Here is an 18,234-nt window from a genome sequence, read left to right as displayed (position 1 = left end):
TGAAATAATCAGTGGGAATCATCTAGAAATTAAGCAATCACACTTTCTCCAGGCTCCAGTGGGAGTATGGGGACAGGAACTGTCAGCAATTTTTTAAAAATAAAATATTGTAGACAATTTCTTTGAAATTAAAGAGGAAAAAATACAGGTAACCATATCTCACTGTAAACCCTGCTCCATCTCAGAAGGCACAGAAGTCCTTATTCTTTCTTAGCAGGGTTTAAGTACACCAGCGAGTAAGATTCACAAGTATTATGCTTTTACTGCTCCAGCTGAGAAATGTCAGGCAGCCTGAGAAAAAGACCAGAGCAATCTGCCCAGAAACTTAGCAGTAAAACAAAAACGCATCCTAGCACCCAAAATTGCCCACGCAGTTCTCACTAGCCAGGAATCAAATCCCCATAGCAAAGGTCAGCTGTGCTCAGCAGCCAGCATGCATTCTCTGCAAGGAGAGCCCTTCCAGAGACAGCAGCTCGGTGAGAGCCTGCTGCACTTTTAAAATCAATTTCAAGGTGAACAGATGCAACATGCACTCGGGTAAAGCCAGGGATAAGCATGAAAATCGCTCCCAGAGTTTGCTGAACTCCACACAACCAGCAGCTGCTGGGTCCTGCTGAGCCCAGGCCCCTCCAGGCTCTCCAGGCCTGCTGGTGATGGTCAACACACCTCACACCTACATGGCAGAGGCAGAATTTGAAGCCATCAGGTGGGGTGGAAATAATCCATCAGTATTTTCCTGCAGCTACTTGAGCTATCACAGACAACTTTTGTGCCAGGAAAAGATGACAGAGGAAGCTGTGGTGTTATATAAATACTGACACTTATTCTTGCCATCAAAACAGCTATTAGACAACACCAGAACAAGCCACTTGGATGCAAAATCCCAACCCAAAGTTCTCATTTCTGTAACATGAGATCTGGGGCTCACCACAGGCTCTGGCAGCCTGGTGCTGTACAGGTGGGTGAGGCTGGGCAGGGACCTTTCCATGGGTCAGCACAGAGGCACCAAGCCCAGCCTGGCCCCTTCCCTGGCTCCTCTGGCCAGGGGCTCACCCGCTGCCCTCCTCCCCCTGTCTGACCCTCTGTCCATAACAGCTGCATTCTTCAGATTTTCTGCCCACCCTGGCACATTGTGGTCTGGCACCCTTGCTGGAGCCAGCAGGATCAGATATCAGGATTGGGATAACTGTGGGACTGTACACAGAGCTAAACCAAACCTGCCTTCCAGGAGAAACTGAGATGTCAGACTTGCTCCTGACTTGCTCTCCTTCTCCCTCTGATCTTCTAAGACACACCAGAAGCTTGTATTTTTATAACGCTTTATAATGCTCTTTGAAAAGAAATCCTGAGACTGGAAGGCAGTTCTGCTTTTTAAGGAGAGAATTTTCTGAATTCCATGTGATCCAAGCAAACCCTACCAGGAAAGAACTAACAATGAGCACACCTGCGTTTGGCCATGTCCCTGCCTTCCTCTGGGCTATTCTACACTCAGGACTGATTCCAAACTCAGTTTTCAGGTCCTTGCAGTGCCTTGTATGAGTTTAATTCAGATAAGGGGAAAGGCTACCATCTTTCCCCAAGGGACTGAGGGCCAAGGTCAGGACAGACAGTGTCACAGGCAGCCCAAAGCCCTGCTGGCAGGACAGGTCTGTTTGTCTGGCAATGTTTTGTGACCACAGTGAAGCAAACTGCCTGAGCCTGAGCAGCAGTCCCAGGGAATCTGTGGCTCCCCAGATCCCACGGCAGGATCTCCCCATCGTTCCAGGGCCAGAGCATCTCACAGTTTAAATACAGCCAACAATCTCAATTAGTCATCTCTGAGAAGTCTTCTCTGTTACAGAAGAGAGAAACTTTGCAATGAGATGAGACTAATTTTTTATAAAAATCCTTCTCCTGTAGTCCTACAAAACTGTAAGGCTGCTTCCCAGCCAGGCTCATGACCCAGCCTGTTAGTGAGTGACCCGTGTCACAGACATCTTTTATGAAAAATCTTTAATTAGGATTTTTCCTCCTGAGAAGCTGAGGCCTCAGGAACAAAATGTAAACAATGATTATCTGTTGCTGTGGAGTGCAACAGGTGGATCTGTGATTGGCCCATGTTGGTTGTTTCTAATTAACGGCCAATCACAGTGAGCTGGCTTAGAGAGTCTGAGCCACAAGCCTTTGTTATTTTACTTTCTATTCTGTTCTTAGCAAGCCTTCTGATGAAATCCTTTCTTCTATTCTTTTAGTATAGTTTTAATATAATATATATAATAAAATAATAAATCAGCCTTCTAAAACATGGAGTCAGATCCTTGTCTCTTCCCTCATCCTAAGACTCCTGTGAACACGGTCACAGACCCGCTCAATCCTGCATGAATGTAACCAAAACCAATCCTTGGGGAGTGGTGTTTCTCACCTGGACAACCTCTCCATTGGAAGCAATTAACTCCGTGGGGATGGAGACTCTGAAGTAGCGTCCCACCACGGCGGAGCTGTCGGGGATGCCCACCACGGCCGGCACCGCCTCGCGCAGCTCCGACAGCGCCGAGTGCATGGAGGCCTCCAGCTGGTTCTCCCAGTCCCGAACCACCTCTGCCGGCTCGCTGGGCCAGTGGCAGTGAGCAGAGGCTGCCAGCAGCAGCACAGGGAGCCAAGTCCTCCCCAGGACAGGGGCTTGCAGTAGGCATCCAACAGTCATTCTTCCCGGCAGCCTTGGTGACGGTGCTCCAGCTGGAAAGGGGATCGCGGGCAATCTGCAGGCACCACAGCACGGGCAGGGGATCCACCACTCCTTCACAGCAGCCTCATCCTAGGAGTCCTGGGAACCTGGTTGGACACAGGAAATCCAATCAGCACATTGATTCAGATAGCCAAGCCAGCCAGCCAACTCACAGTGACCTTGCAACAGGCAGAGGGTACTGGCCATGTTATTCTCTGTGCTTCAGCTTTTGATTTAACTGCAAGTTACCACAACCATCAGAGAGCACTCTCAGCTCTTCTTCTGACATACAGCATCTCCCAAGAAACAAGATCCTCCTGCTTTTCCACACACACAGCCATATTCCTGCTGCTCTGGAGGCACAGCATCCAGAGATAGGCACAGGTAGGGAGACATGGGAGATACAACCAAAGCTGAGACTGAGCACAACACCAATAGTTGACCTTTCAAGGCGAGCTGCAGCCAGGCTGGAATATCAGTGGATTTAAATACCAGTTACCCAGTAGGAAAGATACCAAGAAACATTTGGAAGTCCAAAGCTACCATCCTAATGGCTTCACACACGACAGATGCTTCTGCTCCTCTGATCCATGAGCTGGGTTTTCAAGCCAGGTCTCCTCTCAGGTCCAGCTTTTTGTATAAGTGTGCTCAGAATAGATCTGGGGGCCCACAACATGCAGCCCCAAATCAGACTGGTGTGAGCTAGGCACACACAGTGGTTTATGGTGCCATCCAGCTCTCTCCTGCTTGCACAGCTCACCTGTGCCCACACTCTGCCAAGACACATCTCCAGCTCTCCCTCACTTTGTTGTTTTGTTCTTTCACTTCATCCCCATCATTACCACCTCCCTGCTTCCCTGGATCTCCTTTCTCTCTGTTCCTTTGGCCATGGTTTCCTTTGCTTCCCCAGCCACTTCTCCCTCCAGACTGCCTTCAGCCACGGCAGTCACAGATCTGTGCCACCATGTTCCTCTTCACAGACTGCTTGCAGGAGACCAATGGATCCCTGGAGTAGGACAGAGCCATTTGGGACCCCAGGGAATTTGTGCTGCCCACTCTGGTATGGCAGTTTGCAGCCAGCACAGCTCCTGGTAACTGATCTGCACTAATGAGTGGAATGGTGGGTTACACAGGATGGCAGGACAGGCACACAGACCAAGCAGACATTGTTCAATGCCAGGAGCACACAAGACTGGGCTCCCTAATGCCTTGAACCAACTCCTTTTTCCCAGGCTGAGAGAGAAGTGGCTCCAAATTCCCAGAGCAAATCAGCACAGCTTCCAACCACTGGCTCCCAGTTGGATTTATTTTAGCCTGTTCTGTCTGCACCACATGATGCACATCAGGCTGTCCCAAGAGAGCCTGGAGCCAGTCTGTGTGGGAAGGGAATTCCCACTGCTTCTTGCCCTTGCAGAGCTCCCAGAGCAGCACGGCAGGGCTCAGCTGTGCTGTGCTGTGGCCAGGCAGGGTGTGCTGCCCACCAGAGGCCTGCAGAAGCAGGCAGAGGTGTGCCCATGCAGGCACCCAAGCCCAAGGCTACCTCAGCAGGCTCTAGGAATAACAGGAAAGATAAGGTTTGGTGGCTCACCCTAAAGCCCGAGCTCCAGAGAAGCTGAGAGGCAGCGTGTAAGGATCTGCACATCTGCACCCCTCCATGGGCCTTTCACAATAAACCCCACACACAGAAGGGCTGACACCTCCCATATCAAGGTAACAGGCCCAGGGCACAGCACAGAGGGCTGTGGGTAGAGGAATGAGGAGCTGAATGCAATAACCTCTGGCTACAGGATGCACCAGGCAGATACCTGATCTGACCGCTGCTCTGCGGAGAACCTGCCTCAAGTGAAAGGCACAGGAGACAGCAGAGGCAGGATAACGCTGCTGGGAACCACAAGACAGATGGGAGGATGGCTGCTAAGAAGGTCAGTGCTACAAAAAAGCCACTCCCTGCTGCTTCTGCGCTTCCAGCTGTCTGAGCTGACTGGGAGGGGAATACACCAGATGAAACAACAAGGAAGGCAAAGCCAGGCTCTTCCCAAAGGCAAAGGAACACAGACCCATACTCTGCTGAGCTGGAAGGGGCCAATCAGGATGATCAAGTCTAACTCCTGGCACTGCACAAGACACTCAAGAATCCCATCATGTGCCTGAGAGCCTTGCAAAATGCCTCTTGAGCTCTGTCAGCCTTGGGGCTGTGACCATCCCTTGGGGAGCCCATTCAGCCTTGGGGCTGTGACCATCCCTTGGGGAGCCCATTCAGTGCCCCACCACTCTCTGGGTGATAAACCACCAGCACAGGATGATCTTCACCCAGAGAGAGGTGCCTGAGCCAGAGTTTATCCTCAGGAAGTGGCTGCTGGGTAAGGACAAGTCACAATCCCTGTAGGGCACATCTCTCCTACCAGCTCCCTGTGTGGCCAGAGGAGGATCTGACACACTGTAATTGATTTCAGATGAGCACAGAGTTATCTCAGCAGGTAAATGAGTACCACAGTAGATGTCTGGTGGAGAATATCCAACAGGCCATGTGAATGAGCTACAGAGATGATGCAGACTCCTGCAAGAGGTCCTGAGGAAGTCACTGCTCATCACAGTGGGAAATCAGGGGGCTCTGTCCCTGCACTGTGCCTTACAAAGCTGAAGGAACTACCTGCACACTCCATGGAGCCTGGAGCGTGGTGACTGCAGTGATGGCACGTTGTCCATGAGCTACCTCTCCTGACACCTGCTCTTTGGAAAGCCCTGATGGCAAGCACGGGCAGGGTCAGAGACCTGTGGCTGGGGGAGGAACATGGCAGCAGCCCCGTGGCTGCCTCTCACTGCTGCACTGAGCATCCACACCTAGCAGAGGACGGACATCCCAGACAGCCAGACACACAGTGTACAACTGCACAAGGCTGTACAACACCTGGAGAGGTGCTGCAGGCCAGCCCCTGCCCTGTCACACTGCAGGGCAGCTCGTGCATGAGCGTGGCAAAGCTTTGTGCTGCTCGGCCAAATGATGTGATCCAGCCTGGGGCGTTTTTGTTGGATGGAGAGGAGCATTTGGGCAGAAAGGAGCTGGTTCTTGATATCTAGAGCAGGAGAGGAAGATGAAGTCATCACCTATTTCAGAAATACTTATCAAAGCAGTCAACAAACACTGCCCTATATGTGCCCCCTGGCCCAGCAGCTGGCCATTATGTGCTTCTGTGACACTTGCAGATTCAGAGTTTCATTTTAGGGAAAATATGGAAGAACAGGCTCAGCATATAAGAGTGGAGCACACAGGAGGTATAGGAGGAATTCAGTAGCTGATAACAAAGAACAAACAGAAGAGCTGAGAACAAACTTGCGCCACCAAAAAAAAAACCTCTTAACACAGCTCCACCTCAGCACACAATGGACAGAAGCTGAAACACTGCCAGCCTCTCCCAGTGTGTGAAGGAGGAAAAGCAGGATGGTTCCAGCTATCACAGAGCTGTACAAGGCATTGCCCTGCAGTGCTGCGGGGCACATGGACTATCAGTGCAAGGTGAATACCTTTTGGGACAGGAGATCCCCTGCCTAAAGCCAGTAGTGCTGCTCTGCAAGTCTACTGGCCACCAGCACTGTGGTCTGGATGCAGCTGAAGAACAGTGAATGTTACCTGCAGCAAGGCTGGAACAAGTGCTGGGACCTGCCTGGTGCCTCTGCTCTGAGAGCCCACACCACCTCACATGGCACTACCATGGGCACAACCCTGACTCAGCTGAGAAACCATCCCAGCTGTATTTGGAAAAGTCCATGCTCTGGGTCATTGTCTGTGACCAGTGAGTGGCACAGAACTGGAGCCCTCCAGGAGCAAAATCCTCAGTGCTTCACAGTTTCCCACAGATTCAAAACAGGACCAAAACCCAAACACAGATGGAATTCTGCAGGCGGTTCTCTGCTGATCTCTAGGAAGCATCAGGCCATAGAGCTGGCTGACTTAGGCAGCACTTCCCAGTCATGAGGGAAGGCCAGACCACCCCAGCTTCTCTGCATGGCACTGTGCTCCTCCTTCCAGCAGGATCTGCACTGCCCAGTCTCGCAGAACAAACATAAAGGTTCAGGTTAGTCCTGAATTTCAGGATGTTTCCTTCTGTCTGATCTTCTGAAAGAACTGACTTTCTCTTTATTCTCATGCTTCTGTGAGAGCTCTTTTGGTCTCAAGTTCAAGCCTTCAGAGTGTTGGATGAAACATCAAAGTCAGTATCAACATCTGCTTCAGTCCTAGTGCTTGCTGCATGTGCCAAGGTTGATTCCTGATCTCCAGTGCCAAACCCCCTCACAGAGCCACGGAACCGGGCCTGCTTGGTGAAGTTATGATGCTGCATTTGATATGATGCTGACTTGTCAAGGCAATGCTGGAATTTGCTCCCTCTCCATGCAGCTCTGAGACCCACTGACACGGTAAGGACATGCTGTACCTTTGTTATCCAGGAATGCTGAACAACGCAGGCAGAAGATGGGACTGAAAGGAAACACTGAGAGCTGGACAAAGTAGCTTTTCCCAGCCACACATTTTCCCAGAGACCTTTCCTTCTGCCCATCAGGACCCAGGTGTGGAGCCAGGGGAAGCATCCCAGCCAGAGGACAGTGGCTGTCCTAGAAATGACTCTTCCTCTGTGGCCGATTACGACACCACTTCAGCAAGAACCAGTGAAAGTGAAGTCTCTGTCCAGCTGCATCTAATCCAATTGCTCAAGCACACAATCACATCACTGGGCTGCGGTAATTAATCACCACCAGCATATTAATGCCACTGAGCCCAGCGTGCAGAAAGCTCAAGTAACTGCTGTGCAATTCTTGACTCTGGTTAAGAAGATATTTAGGAGTTAGGAGGAATCCCACTTACCTGATTGCTTATTTACCAATATCCTCATTAAAGACAGCATTAAACAAGTGGCCTTTCTCTAAGGAAGCAAACTCAGCTATAAAGACTTGGTGCACCTTTGCAGAGCAGAGCTATTGTCTGTGCAGAGATCTCATGCGTGTTTTCACAGGAGCTCTCCGGGCAAGCCCCGTCAGCTCTCGCGCGCCGGCGAGTCAGGGCAGCGAGCAGCAGGAATGATGAAATGCTGAAACGCAGCGTCCCTGGCCAGGCACACACAAAGATGGCACTCTGCCGGCCCTGCTGCCCGCTCCCAAACACCAGCAGGCACCCCTGGTGCCAGCCTGGCGGCACGGCCGGGCACAGGCGGCCAGGGCTCCCTGCACACGGGGCTGCGCTGCGCCCAAGGAGCCCGGGAAGGGAGGAAGGGGGGCAGGAGGGACAGACAGCCTGCAGGCAGTGTGTCTGGGCACAGCAGCCCATCACCAAGCCATGAACTGACAGTCTCCTCAAGCCCAGGAGCGTGCTAGCCTGCAATCTGGCATGTAGTATGTGCAAAGAACAGCCTGGAGGGTGAAATGTAGGGAATGGTCAGAGTTTCTGTGCCTGCCCTGCTCCGGATCTACTCTGAAACAAAGGCAGCAGCCCTTCCAACAGACTGTGTTAAAGGCTATGGGAAGTGCAGCAAAAGCCTCTGGGGGTTATTTCCAACCTCTGTGGCTTCTGCCATGGACATTCACAGAAGACCCAAGCTCCAGACACTGCTGCACACAGGATGAGTTACAGACAGGGATGCACAGCAGAACACACACACACACAGACACACTGGTCACACACAGACTCAGGGCAGGCATCTGCCACAAGGGAACAGGCCAGGAAGAGGACAGAAGATTCACCACCAGACGTAGCTCTCCCCACTCCACACTGCTCAAGAGGGACAGCATCCTGTCCTGCACAACACTAACCAGGCACATCTGGGGTGGTGGCCTTACTTACATGGAGGCTGGAGGACAAGCTCTTGCAATTTCTGGCTTAATGCTGCACTCACAGCTGCCTGCTCAAAGTCATGTGTGATCCAAAACCAAAACAGCAGCAGATGATCAGAGATCAGACCCTGAGGGACCTGCCTGAGTGGGAAACCCCAGATCCGTGCTCCAGAGACCCCTGGAGCCCCTTCCACCCTCTCCCCCACAGCCATCAATAGCTGGTCACCCCAGACACCATCAGCTCAGGAGGTACCAACCTGTACTCAATTCTTCACCCCAAAGCTTCATTTCAACATGGTGTGCCCACTCTGTGTTGTCACCACATCAAAGGTGGTGAAGGTGCCCAGAAGTGACACCCAGCCCAAATAACATAGGCACAAAAAGCAGTGCTTTTTTTCATCCTCCTCCCTTGTTGTATTTCTGCACTGCTCGTCTCCAGCACATCTGGTGTCAGTAACAGGAAACCCTGACGCTGAAAAACAATCTCGGGGAAAAAAAACAAACTCAAACCCGAAACAGCAGTGCTAAAAATGTGTGCTGGGCAGGGAAATAAGCAGCACCCTCCTGCTGATGGGGAACTTGCCTGCAAGCTGTCACCAACTTGTTGCGCTCAAGTTCCAGAAGCCACAGGCAGTTTCGTGACACTTGTGCAGGAAGTGGTCACCACCATTGACACCTTGCAGCAGTTTTTACTCTGCTAGAGCACTGAGATATTTAACTTTCCTGTAGCTGACAGGAAGCTTTCTGCTACCTTCATTACCACTCTGTGAGAGTGACAAAAGATGCAAAGAGCCTAGTTTTCCTTTTTGCCCCATCTGTTTGTCCAGAAGTTGGGTTACTACACTGTCCTCCCCAGTTCCCAATTAGGGACTCCATTCCCAGAAAAACTTCTTCTCCTGGCAGAGGTAAGCACGGAGGACATGCTCCAGTAAGCACTTGAGCAAGTGCTGTGCAGGGGAGGAGGCAGCCTGGCAGTCCCAAAGCCCCCAGCCAGGGCACTCCTGCTGAGGTACGTGCAAGGGGCACTGCAGAGCAGCAGCAGCAGCACAAAGGACACCAGATCCCTTCTGGCAGCTGGAGCATGTTTTTTCTTCCCTGCAGAGCACATTTCCTCTGCAAGATGCTGTGGCAAGTCTTGTTCTGGAGGCAGCACCTTCCCCAGCCTCCAGCAGGAGGGATGAGTATGGTACCCACAGGTGCCTCTCGACTACGCACTTCCACTCTGACCTGACAGACTTGCTGGAAAACCACCTGGATGTGCCCCTGCTCATCCACCCTGCTGGACTGGCCCCCTGCAGGCTCTGTGTGCTCCCTGCCCTGTGCTCAAGCCATGTCTGAGTGTCCACTGTGCTGGACCAGCAGCTGCAGATTTTGGCTAGGCAACACTCCTGACTCTTTGATGAAAGTTTCAGCAACCACAATCAATCCCTTCCTCCACTTTTGTTATTCCCAGACAGCCAACTCAGATCATATCTTCAAGTGCATTCAGTTGAAAGGAAACTCAGATATTATCTTTCCAAGTATTTAGAAGGCCTCAGAAATCTTTTTTTCCCCTGTAATTACAAACATTGCAGCCAGGTAGAACTGCCATTTGCTTGCTGCCAGCAGCCAGGAAAAATGAGGATATAAACATCCACCAACAAGCCAAAGCAGAGGGACAGCTTCAACAATGGCACTCCACACCTCCTGCATCCTGTGAGCCAGGCCCATCCCAAGGGAAAGCTGGCAGAGAAAAGCGATGACAATCCAAGGTATAAATTGGATCCTTCCTGGAGGAAGCTCAAAGAGAACAAAGTGGGATGCACTGGGGCACAGGGGAGATGGGAAACAAGAGCCCACGCTCTCCTCTAATAAAAGGACCAGAAGCCAAACTAACTCAAACAAAATGGGTTTTCTTAAGGATCCAGTAGGGTCATAAACAGGAATGCTTAAACTTCACATGGGTTTAAAAAAATAAAAAGGGTGGGGCAGCCAATTTTATAGAAGGCAGAGTTACCAAGGCAGTGTTCCTGGCTCAAGCATCACTTGATCCCGGGATGGCATTCAGGGAAACGATGACTCGCATTCCTCCCCAGGCATCCTCTCCTGGCTGTTACTGGAAAGGGCATATAGGCTAAATATACAGCTGCACAGGGCAGAGCAAGGGTCTGTTTGCCTCAGGGCATGCACTGTAATGTGGCTTTGGCTTCACTTGTGTTCCCAGTGCACAGCCAGAGAAAGTCCCTAAAAACTGCTTATAACTCCTGGTTTTGTCTGAAAACAGAGTGACAGTGTGCAAAAACCCGAATATTTCATTCTGTGTTTAGGGAATGTAAGCTAAAGGTAGTACTAAAATCCACAGGAAATTAAACTAGAAAAGTTTATGGAAAAAAAAAAGATGGGACTAAGATCTCCTTCCATACAAATGCCATAAAAATGCATATTTTGAAGATAAACACAACAGATGTGTGTACATATATCTATATATACATGCACACACACACGCACAAATGTTTTATAAGTTCCCAAGGTTTAATAAAAAACAGAACTCAAGGCACCAAGATAAAACAGGGAGTTCTGACTCCAGCTTTCTCTTTAATAAGGAAAGTTTTGTCTCATGCTGAACTTGTCACTCATTCTGCAATGAAGACCTTGGCAACAGAGTAAAGCATTTTCACAGAAGCCATCCCATCCTGCAGGAGAGCAGGGACAGAGGACACTGGGCTGGCAGCTGGGGCACCTGGAGACAAGGCAAGAAAGCACATGGACACAAGGGGTAAAACACAAGATGTCACTTTTTAAATGTGAGGACTACGAGGGATGAGAGCCTGACCTTGTGTTCCTGGGCAGGCAGGTTGTTCCCAGCAAGTGCCAAAGGACATGTGCAGGAGCAGCTGGTGTGACAGTCACCACTGTGTGTCCTGTCCCCTGGTATCACTCACCATCCACCAGCTGTTCTGAGTCTGATTCACACCCCTTAATGACCTTTGATAGAAGTCACCGAGCTGGAAAGTGGGTTTCTATCAAAGAGGAGGTTTCTGCTGCTTCAGAAACAGGTTTAAACCAAGCCACCATCACTGACTGCAGCCTTTCCTCTGCCCCTTGCTCCAAAGGGACAAAATCATCCACAAAGCTCCAGCAGCACTTGAAATCTCAGCCTGCAAAAACACTCCCTCCCTTAAGCTGCTCAGCTGCACCGTGCAGGGGATGTTCTTTACAGCTGTAGTCATGAGCACCGAAACCAATGAGCCTAAAAAGATTTACATCTCTTGCTTGATTTCTTAATTGAATTAAAGGCTGAACAAAACCCCTTACGAGGCTTCAGAGAATCCACATGGAAAAGAAACAACGAATATCCTAATTGGAGAGGAAGCTTTCACTGGACATTCTGTCTTAACAACTACTAAAGAGTCCCTACAAAAAGAGAAAGACCCTGAGGGATAAACTCCTAGGCTGAGCAAAGCACGAAATCTGGAGTTTTGGAGTACATCACACGTTGAATGGGTCACACAGAGGAGGGAGGTGAGCTTCAGTGTCTTTTTAGGGAAAACTCTTCCACCTACCAGTTGCCTATTTTTTATTTATTTAATTTATATAAATAAAGTACAAAACCCTTTTTGCCAAATTAGCAAGCACAAGCAACCAGAGGGGTGAAAGACATGAAAGACACACTGACAGGAGAGGGCAGCTCTGTAAATCACCTTCTTAGGCAACTTGATCAAACTTTCAAATCTTGTTCTGAAGGAAACCCTTCTGAGGCTGCACCTCTGGCCTCACACTTGAGTCAGAAGGCTCATGGCAGAACCCTTGCCTGTGCTTTGACACCTTCTCTTTGCCCCTAGAACAGCTTTGGGGCCCCCCAGGACAGGCTGGCACTGCGGGCACCAGCAAGCACTGGCTCTGTTAATTGTACTGAGAGGAGCACCCGAGTGTGGGTGGCTTGGGCAGGGACAGGAACACACAGCCCGAGGGCTGCAGGCACCAAACCCAAATCTGGAAAGAAGAAAGGGTCAGTGGAGGTTTCAGAGTCACCTCCAAATGCTGTTTGGCCAGAGTGCTTTGTGGAGACACAGCCACATTCCAAGGTTTATAATCACCTTCTGGGTATTCCACAAAATTCCTCAGATAATGAAATATTTCTAGCAGGTCCTTGAAAGTGCTCAAGCACTATAATTTCCTACAGGTTGGTGTCACAGTGCCAGGATTTAGGCACTAAGCAGAGGAATGGAGGCAAACTTTGGATCTCTCCCCTACCTGCTGCTGCTACCACGGGGAGGGAAAGCACCGAGAGCTGACAGTGAGCGGAGACAGGAACCAAGGAAAGCAACACCAACAAAAAGCCATTTCCAGCACTTCAGCTGTGTATGCAGCAGTATTTATGTTCTCTGTGGCAGTGTAACTAAGGGCAGGCACATTCTGTTTAGAAACATCCCACCATTCCATCAGCTTTACCACCCCACCCTGCAACTCCAAGCCAAGGCATTAAGATTCAGCTTCATGGAGTTTCTCAGCCCTGATTTATTACTCAGCTAGCAAGCCTGCCACAGCTCTTCATTTAAATACATTTACCCCCCAGTGACTAATGCAGAGCAGGCAGGGCATCAGCTGTGGACCTCCAACTTTTAATGTTTCTCATGAAAACTGCTCTAAACGCTTCTTGGCAGAAGGAGATAGAAATGTTCCAACTTTAACCATCAACCATAAAATGGGAAAGCTGTGAAATGAAGCAGCATTGCTCCCATGTCACAGAGGCAGAGAAAGCTTCTGGAGGAAGAATTAACTCCCTAAAGATCAGCAGCTTCCAGCTGGGCAACACACTGCCCTTAAACCTGCAGAAATTCAGGAGTCACTAAGAGCCATCAAATGAATAACCTCTTCCCTTTCCTGGAGACCAGGACTGAAGGGCTGGACTGCTTCAGTGGCACTCTGCTCCCCACAGTCACCTCTGGCCCAAGCTGGCCACCCTTTCCTCCAAAAGCAGGAGATCTCCAAGAGCCCAAGCTGACCAAGGCAGAAGGACAGTGCATGGCTTCACAGGTCCACCTCCTTCCCAGATGCTCTGGTGCAGGAAGACTGATTTAAATTACAAAGCACCTTAAAAGACCAGACACTAACAGAGCCTGCATTGCATTCCTGCTGCATTAATTATATTTGAACTAAATTATGTTGTTTAACTGTGTAATTATAAAATAAGCCTCATCTGGTTTTGACCATGGCCTCAATGGCTTCAGCCAGGAGCAGGGAAGACTGGAGCTGCTCATCACAGGTCCACTGGCACAGAGACAGCTCCAGCTTTTCTCCCCACCCTGCTCTGGAATTGAGAAATCAAGAGACAAGTTCAATTATTTCAATGCGAGACCGGACTTACTCACTGCAGTATCAGTGAGATTTAGGCTTTTTTTAAAACACTGACATTCTGCCCCATCCATACAGATAACAGGACACATTCAGCCATAGCTCAAGCTCATTCCTTAAACCAGGAATCATGCATTCAGGATCTGGGCAAGAAGGGCCATAGAGACAACCCTGACAGCACAAAGCCAGGGTAACTAAATACCAGGTTAACAAACAAACTAATAACCTGCTTCTCTCTTACACAAAGCAGTTTAAAGGGCTGCTCTGAGCAATCCCCCTGCAGCAATTCCAAAATAAACATCCTGCCATTCCCTGTTCCCAAATTCCACAGACAAAAAAGTCCAGAGGACTTAAAAATAGGATCAAACTGTCCTGCTCAGACACCAGATAAGTTATTCAAAACTGGGACCCAAGGACAAAGTGGGTAAAAAGCATTCACAGGAAAAGGGGAGGCAGAGAGACTGCAAGGACAAGGCAAGGTAAACTTCTGTTTTCCTTCTGTAAGCAGCCACAGAGCCCGTGTAGTGTAACACATTTGCAACAGTTAACTAGCTGGCATGGGATCCGGAATCAGACCTCAAAAAACGGCTCTGAGGTTTAGCCACAGCAGAAAAAATCCAGTAATTTTTCCCTCCTCTATCTTGTACAGGTCAGAGATGTTGAAAGCAAGGTCTGAATATTTATGAGGAAAAAACCCTAAATTGCAGTGTATTTCAAAGAGTGTGAGCACAGGCTGTAGTCCTCTATTTTGACTTGCAATGCAATTTTTACACGGGAGACCAAAGCTGCTTGCCCAGCCCACTGACACAGTGTCCCACAGCTCCCTAGGTGACATCTGGATGGCTGTGAGGGGACAGCAGCACACACTCACAGCTGCACACTGACCTGCAGGATGGCAGCAGCTGTGGCAACTGAAGTGGGCACATCAAAATATGAATTTAAGTTATAAAGAGAAAAAAATGGAGTAAGATGGGGCAGATCCTGTGCTGACTTCTTCCCCAGTGCAAAGAAACACTGTGGAGCATGGGATGACTCCTTCTGCAAGAATCCCAAGAATGGGGGCAAAGTCATCAGAGCTCCAATGCTCGGATGCCATTCTAAGGCAACAAGGTAAATTAAACCAGCACTCAGCTGGGTTTTGTAATAGTTTGATCCTCTCCGAGTCAAGCATCACCTTTCTTGCTCTCTGTGTCTGCTTTGGACACCCAGAAACCACTCTCCCCTTCACCCCTCAGCCAAGTTAGAGGTACTCTGTGTAACCCTTTTGTAACAGCAGTGCCTCTAATGCCCCTTTTCCCACTACTTGGAGCTCTGCCCCACAGAACCCCCCTTTCTGCCCTGGGGCACCCAGAAGAGAGCAGAGCCCAGCCCCAGGCACAGTGTGTGCTGCTGAGCTCGGGAGAGAAACGAGAGCAGCCCCACTTCCCAGCCAGCAGCCACCCACAGCAGCCCTAAGTGTTCCCGAAGACAAATGCATTTGTGCTTAATCACTGTGAATCCACCCCCCAAGTCACTCTCACTTTGATTGCGGCCCAGCACTCCCTGACCTTCAGCTAATGCGATGGCCAAACCCAGGAATTAGTTTAAGAGGGCATCCTGTTACTCAGCACCCACTGGACTATCCTTGCTGCTCTCACAGTCACATTCCTAGGGCTGCACCTCTATCCCAGCAAGCCTCAAACACTTCCCAGAAAAACCTGAGGGCTCTCTGCTATCAAATAGCACAGAACACAAACAGTGTAGCAAAAGCAAACGGCCTCTACAGAGAGATGCACAAGCACTGCAGGAAAAGGCAGTCCTGGAGCTGCAGGGAGGCTGTGGAGCTCTGAAGGTGTGCTCAGCCTGCCTGTGCTTTACAGAGCTGCTGCAGATGTGGGGAGACAATGAAAGTGCTTACCACAGTACATCCCATTCAGGTTCCAGAGAGCAATTCCAATCCCCAGGTGGCAGGCACAGCAATTAGGTACCCAATGACACACACCCAAAGCTCTGCTTTGCTTGTGTTAACTTCAGTGGTTATACAGGGTTTCCTTGGCTCACTGTCTTTAGCAGACTGTTGGTTCAGGGATGAGATGAGGTCAGTCCTGCAGGACCTTCCTGCACCTTGTACAGCATTTGGAGGATGCAGAATGGTCCATATGTAGGCAGAGAACTTACAAGTAATTCAGCTGAGCCAGCTACAAAGCCTGGTCACAACTCCCATTCCCTCACCTGGAGGGGCTGGGCTTAGAGCTCAAAAATAAAAACCTAATTACACCACAGCCAGGATTTCTACAACAGCCCACTTCTGAAGAGCAGCTCTGGATTGGCCTCTTCTGAGCTTCATAATGGGTTGTAGGGGGAAAAGGTGGTTCATGTAAGTCCATCCCTTACAAAGTAGAGATGCTATGCCAGAAATAACCTGGCTTACTGGTTTCAGTCACCAAGCACTCACTTAGCAGCTCTTTGATCAGGGACCATACTGTCCACACCACAGCATCACCAGAGTCAACTGTTCAGAGCAAACAAATCCAGGTTACAGATCTGAAACACCTTCCACACACCATCAAAAACCACTCTCAAAGGTAATGAAGATACCTCCTACTGCAGGCAGCAGCAGCAGCCAGACTGCCTCTCACTTACTCCTCAAGACCTTATGTCAGCCAGGAGCTTTGCTCACTGCTGTACACTGAGCCTAAAACCCCCCTCTACCAACAGAGTATGATGCTGCTCCAGGTGATAAAGGCAACATCTAAAACCTCAAGGGTGTAAATAATGAGGTAAAAAGTCACAATACCTGAGAATTAAGGTTGTCTGTGAGCTGGTCCCAGCAAGTAGCACAGTTCACTGCTTTCCTCCACCTCTACTCCAGCTTCTGCCTTAGAGACAGGTGAGCCCATCACCCACCCATGGCTGTCAGCGAGCAGCCCAGGAGAGACTGGCTCCTGCTCCCAGCCCTGGGATAGCACAGAGGCAGCACCTCCCTCCCACTCTGATTCAGTCCCTCTGGCCCCGGGCTGGAGGAGGTCCTGGATGGACAGGATCCATGAAAACCAGTCTACAAAGCACTGGTGAACTGGGAGCCTTGCAGACGCCTGTAACCCGATAAGATCCATAAGATACAGGGCATTCTGCTGCGAGGGGAGATGGCACAGGTATTGCAAGCAGAGCCTGGGGCTGCCAACCTTCCATGCAGCCTTTGTGCCACCGAGCACCTCTCAATGCAAGCAGTTAGGGAATGTTTGGTTTTTAAATACTGACAAAATAAAACTGTGAGCAGAATTTGAAAAGAGCATTTTGCTGCTGGAAAAAGGGATGTTTCTGAGATCTTTATTCTGTGCCTGCTTTATTCTATACCCCTGCTTGCTCCCTTATTCTCACTGTGCTTATTCCTTGGGAAAGCTATTTCTCTCTTGCACTGCTCTTTCACAAAACCAAGCAACAATCTGAAGAAAAACTGATAAGGCTTGGGGCAGATGTGCCTTCATTTTTCTTAAAGATAACTATCAACATCAGCAACGCCCCTACAAAGGCAAATCACTGCGAACTGGAGCTGGGTGCCCGGAGCACTGCAGACATCAGCAACATCCACACCAGCTGAAGTAGCCAGGGAAAAACCTGGGAAAAACCTGCAAGCCACTGAAGGAGAGGTCTGATCACATCACCTGCAAGCCCATGGCTTATCCCGGGCTTTGCACCAGTGCACAGAAACGGAGTGCATCCAAAGCACTGGGATAGCACATGAATTCTGACACAAGCACAGCAGCCAGAATGAAAGCTTGGAGGGAAAAGCATCCACAATGTCGTTTGGGATGGCAGGTTTGCTCTGCTTGTAACATACACTGCCAACACTCCCGGGAAAGCTGCTTAGAGATCAACAGATAAAGGCTTTTCGCCATTTAGCCTGTTATTTCATGTAAATCGGGTTGCCCTGCTACAAAGAGGCATTTCCATATGAAGTGAATGGTGCTCAAAGAATCAGGAGCAGCCACACCAAACCATGGCTCAATCCCTCTGAAGCCCCAGGACCAGAGGATCCTGCTCCCCTTTTCACAGGTCCAGATCTGCAATCCAGAGTGTCAGTCTTCTCATCAAAAATGCAAGTGATGTCAAAGCACCACCTCCCTAATATAGGGTTTTGTCCACTGAAATAACTCCGGACTCCTCCGAGATATGAAGTCATGTTTTGAAAAGCAACAGTGCAGAAAATTCAATTAACTAATCGAGTCTGTCTTCTGCTTGGGCACCACAGAAGCAAGACTTCCCAAATCCCATCCCTGAGATGTGGTATGCTATTGATGAGTTCTGCTGCTGCAGCCCTTCCAGTGGGGTTTACAGGGTCTGCCCCCACCCTCCCCTTCTTCTGGTTTTGGAGCAGGGAGTCCTGCACCAAGCAT

The 18,234-nt window shown here is 49.8% G+C and overlaps 1 protein-coding gene across 3 annotated transcripts in view; it reads right to left on the bottom strand.

Moving 5' to 3' along the window:
- DAG1 (dystroglycan 1) overlaps positions 1-18,234 on the bottom strand; it is a 52,570-nt gene that overhangs the window by 13,559 nt on the left and 20,777 nt on the right. For all 3 annotated transcript variants that reach the window (XM_064724059.1, XM_064724062.1, XM_064724061.1), the window contains exon 2: positions 2,402-2,811. In XM_064724059.1, coding sequence (XP_064580129.1) covers positions 2,402-2,683 — 282 coding nt within the window. In that variant the 5' untranslated portion in view covers positions 2,684-2,811. The remainder of the gene's footprint in view (positions 1-2,401; positions 2,812-18,234) is intronic.

This window comes from Zonotrichia leucophrys, chromosome 12 (assembly GCF_028769735.1).
Source record: "Zonotrichia leucophrys gambelii isolate GWCS_2022_RI chromosome 12, RI_Zleu_2.0, whole genome shotgun sequence".
NCBI lineage: Eukaryota > Metazoa > Chordata > Aves > Passeriformes > Passerellidae > Zonotrichia > Zonotrichia leucophrys.
Note: the sequence above shows the minus strand (reverse complement) of the source record. Positions and strands in the feature narration are given on the sequence as shown.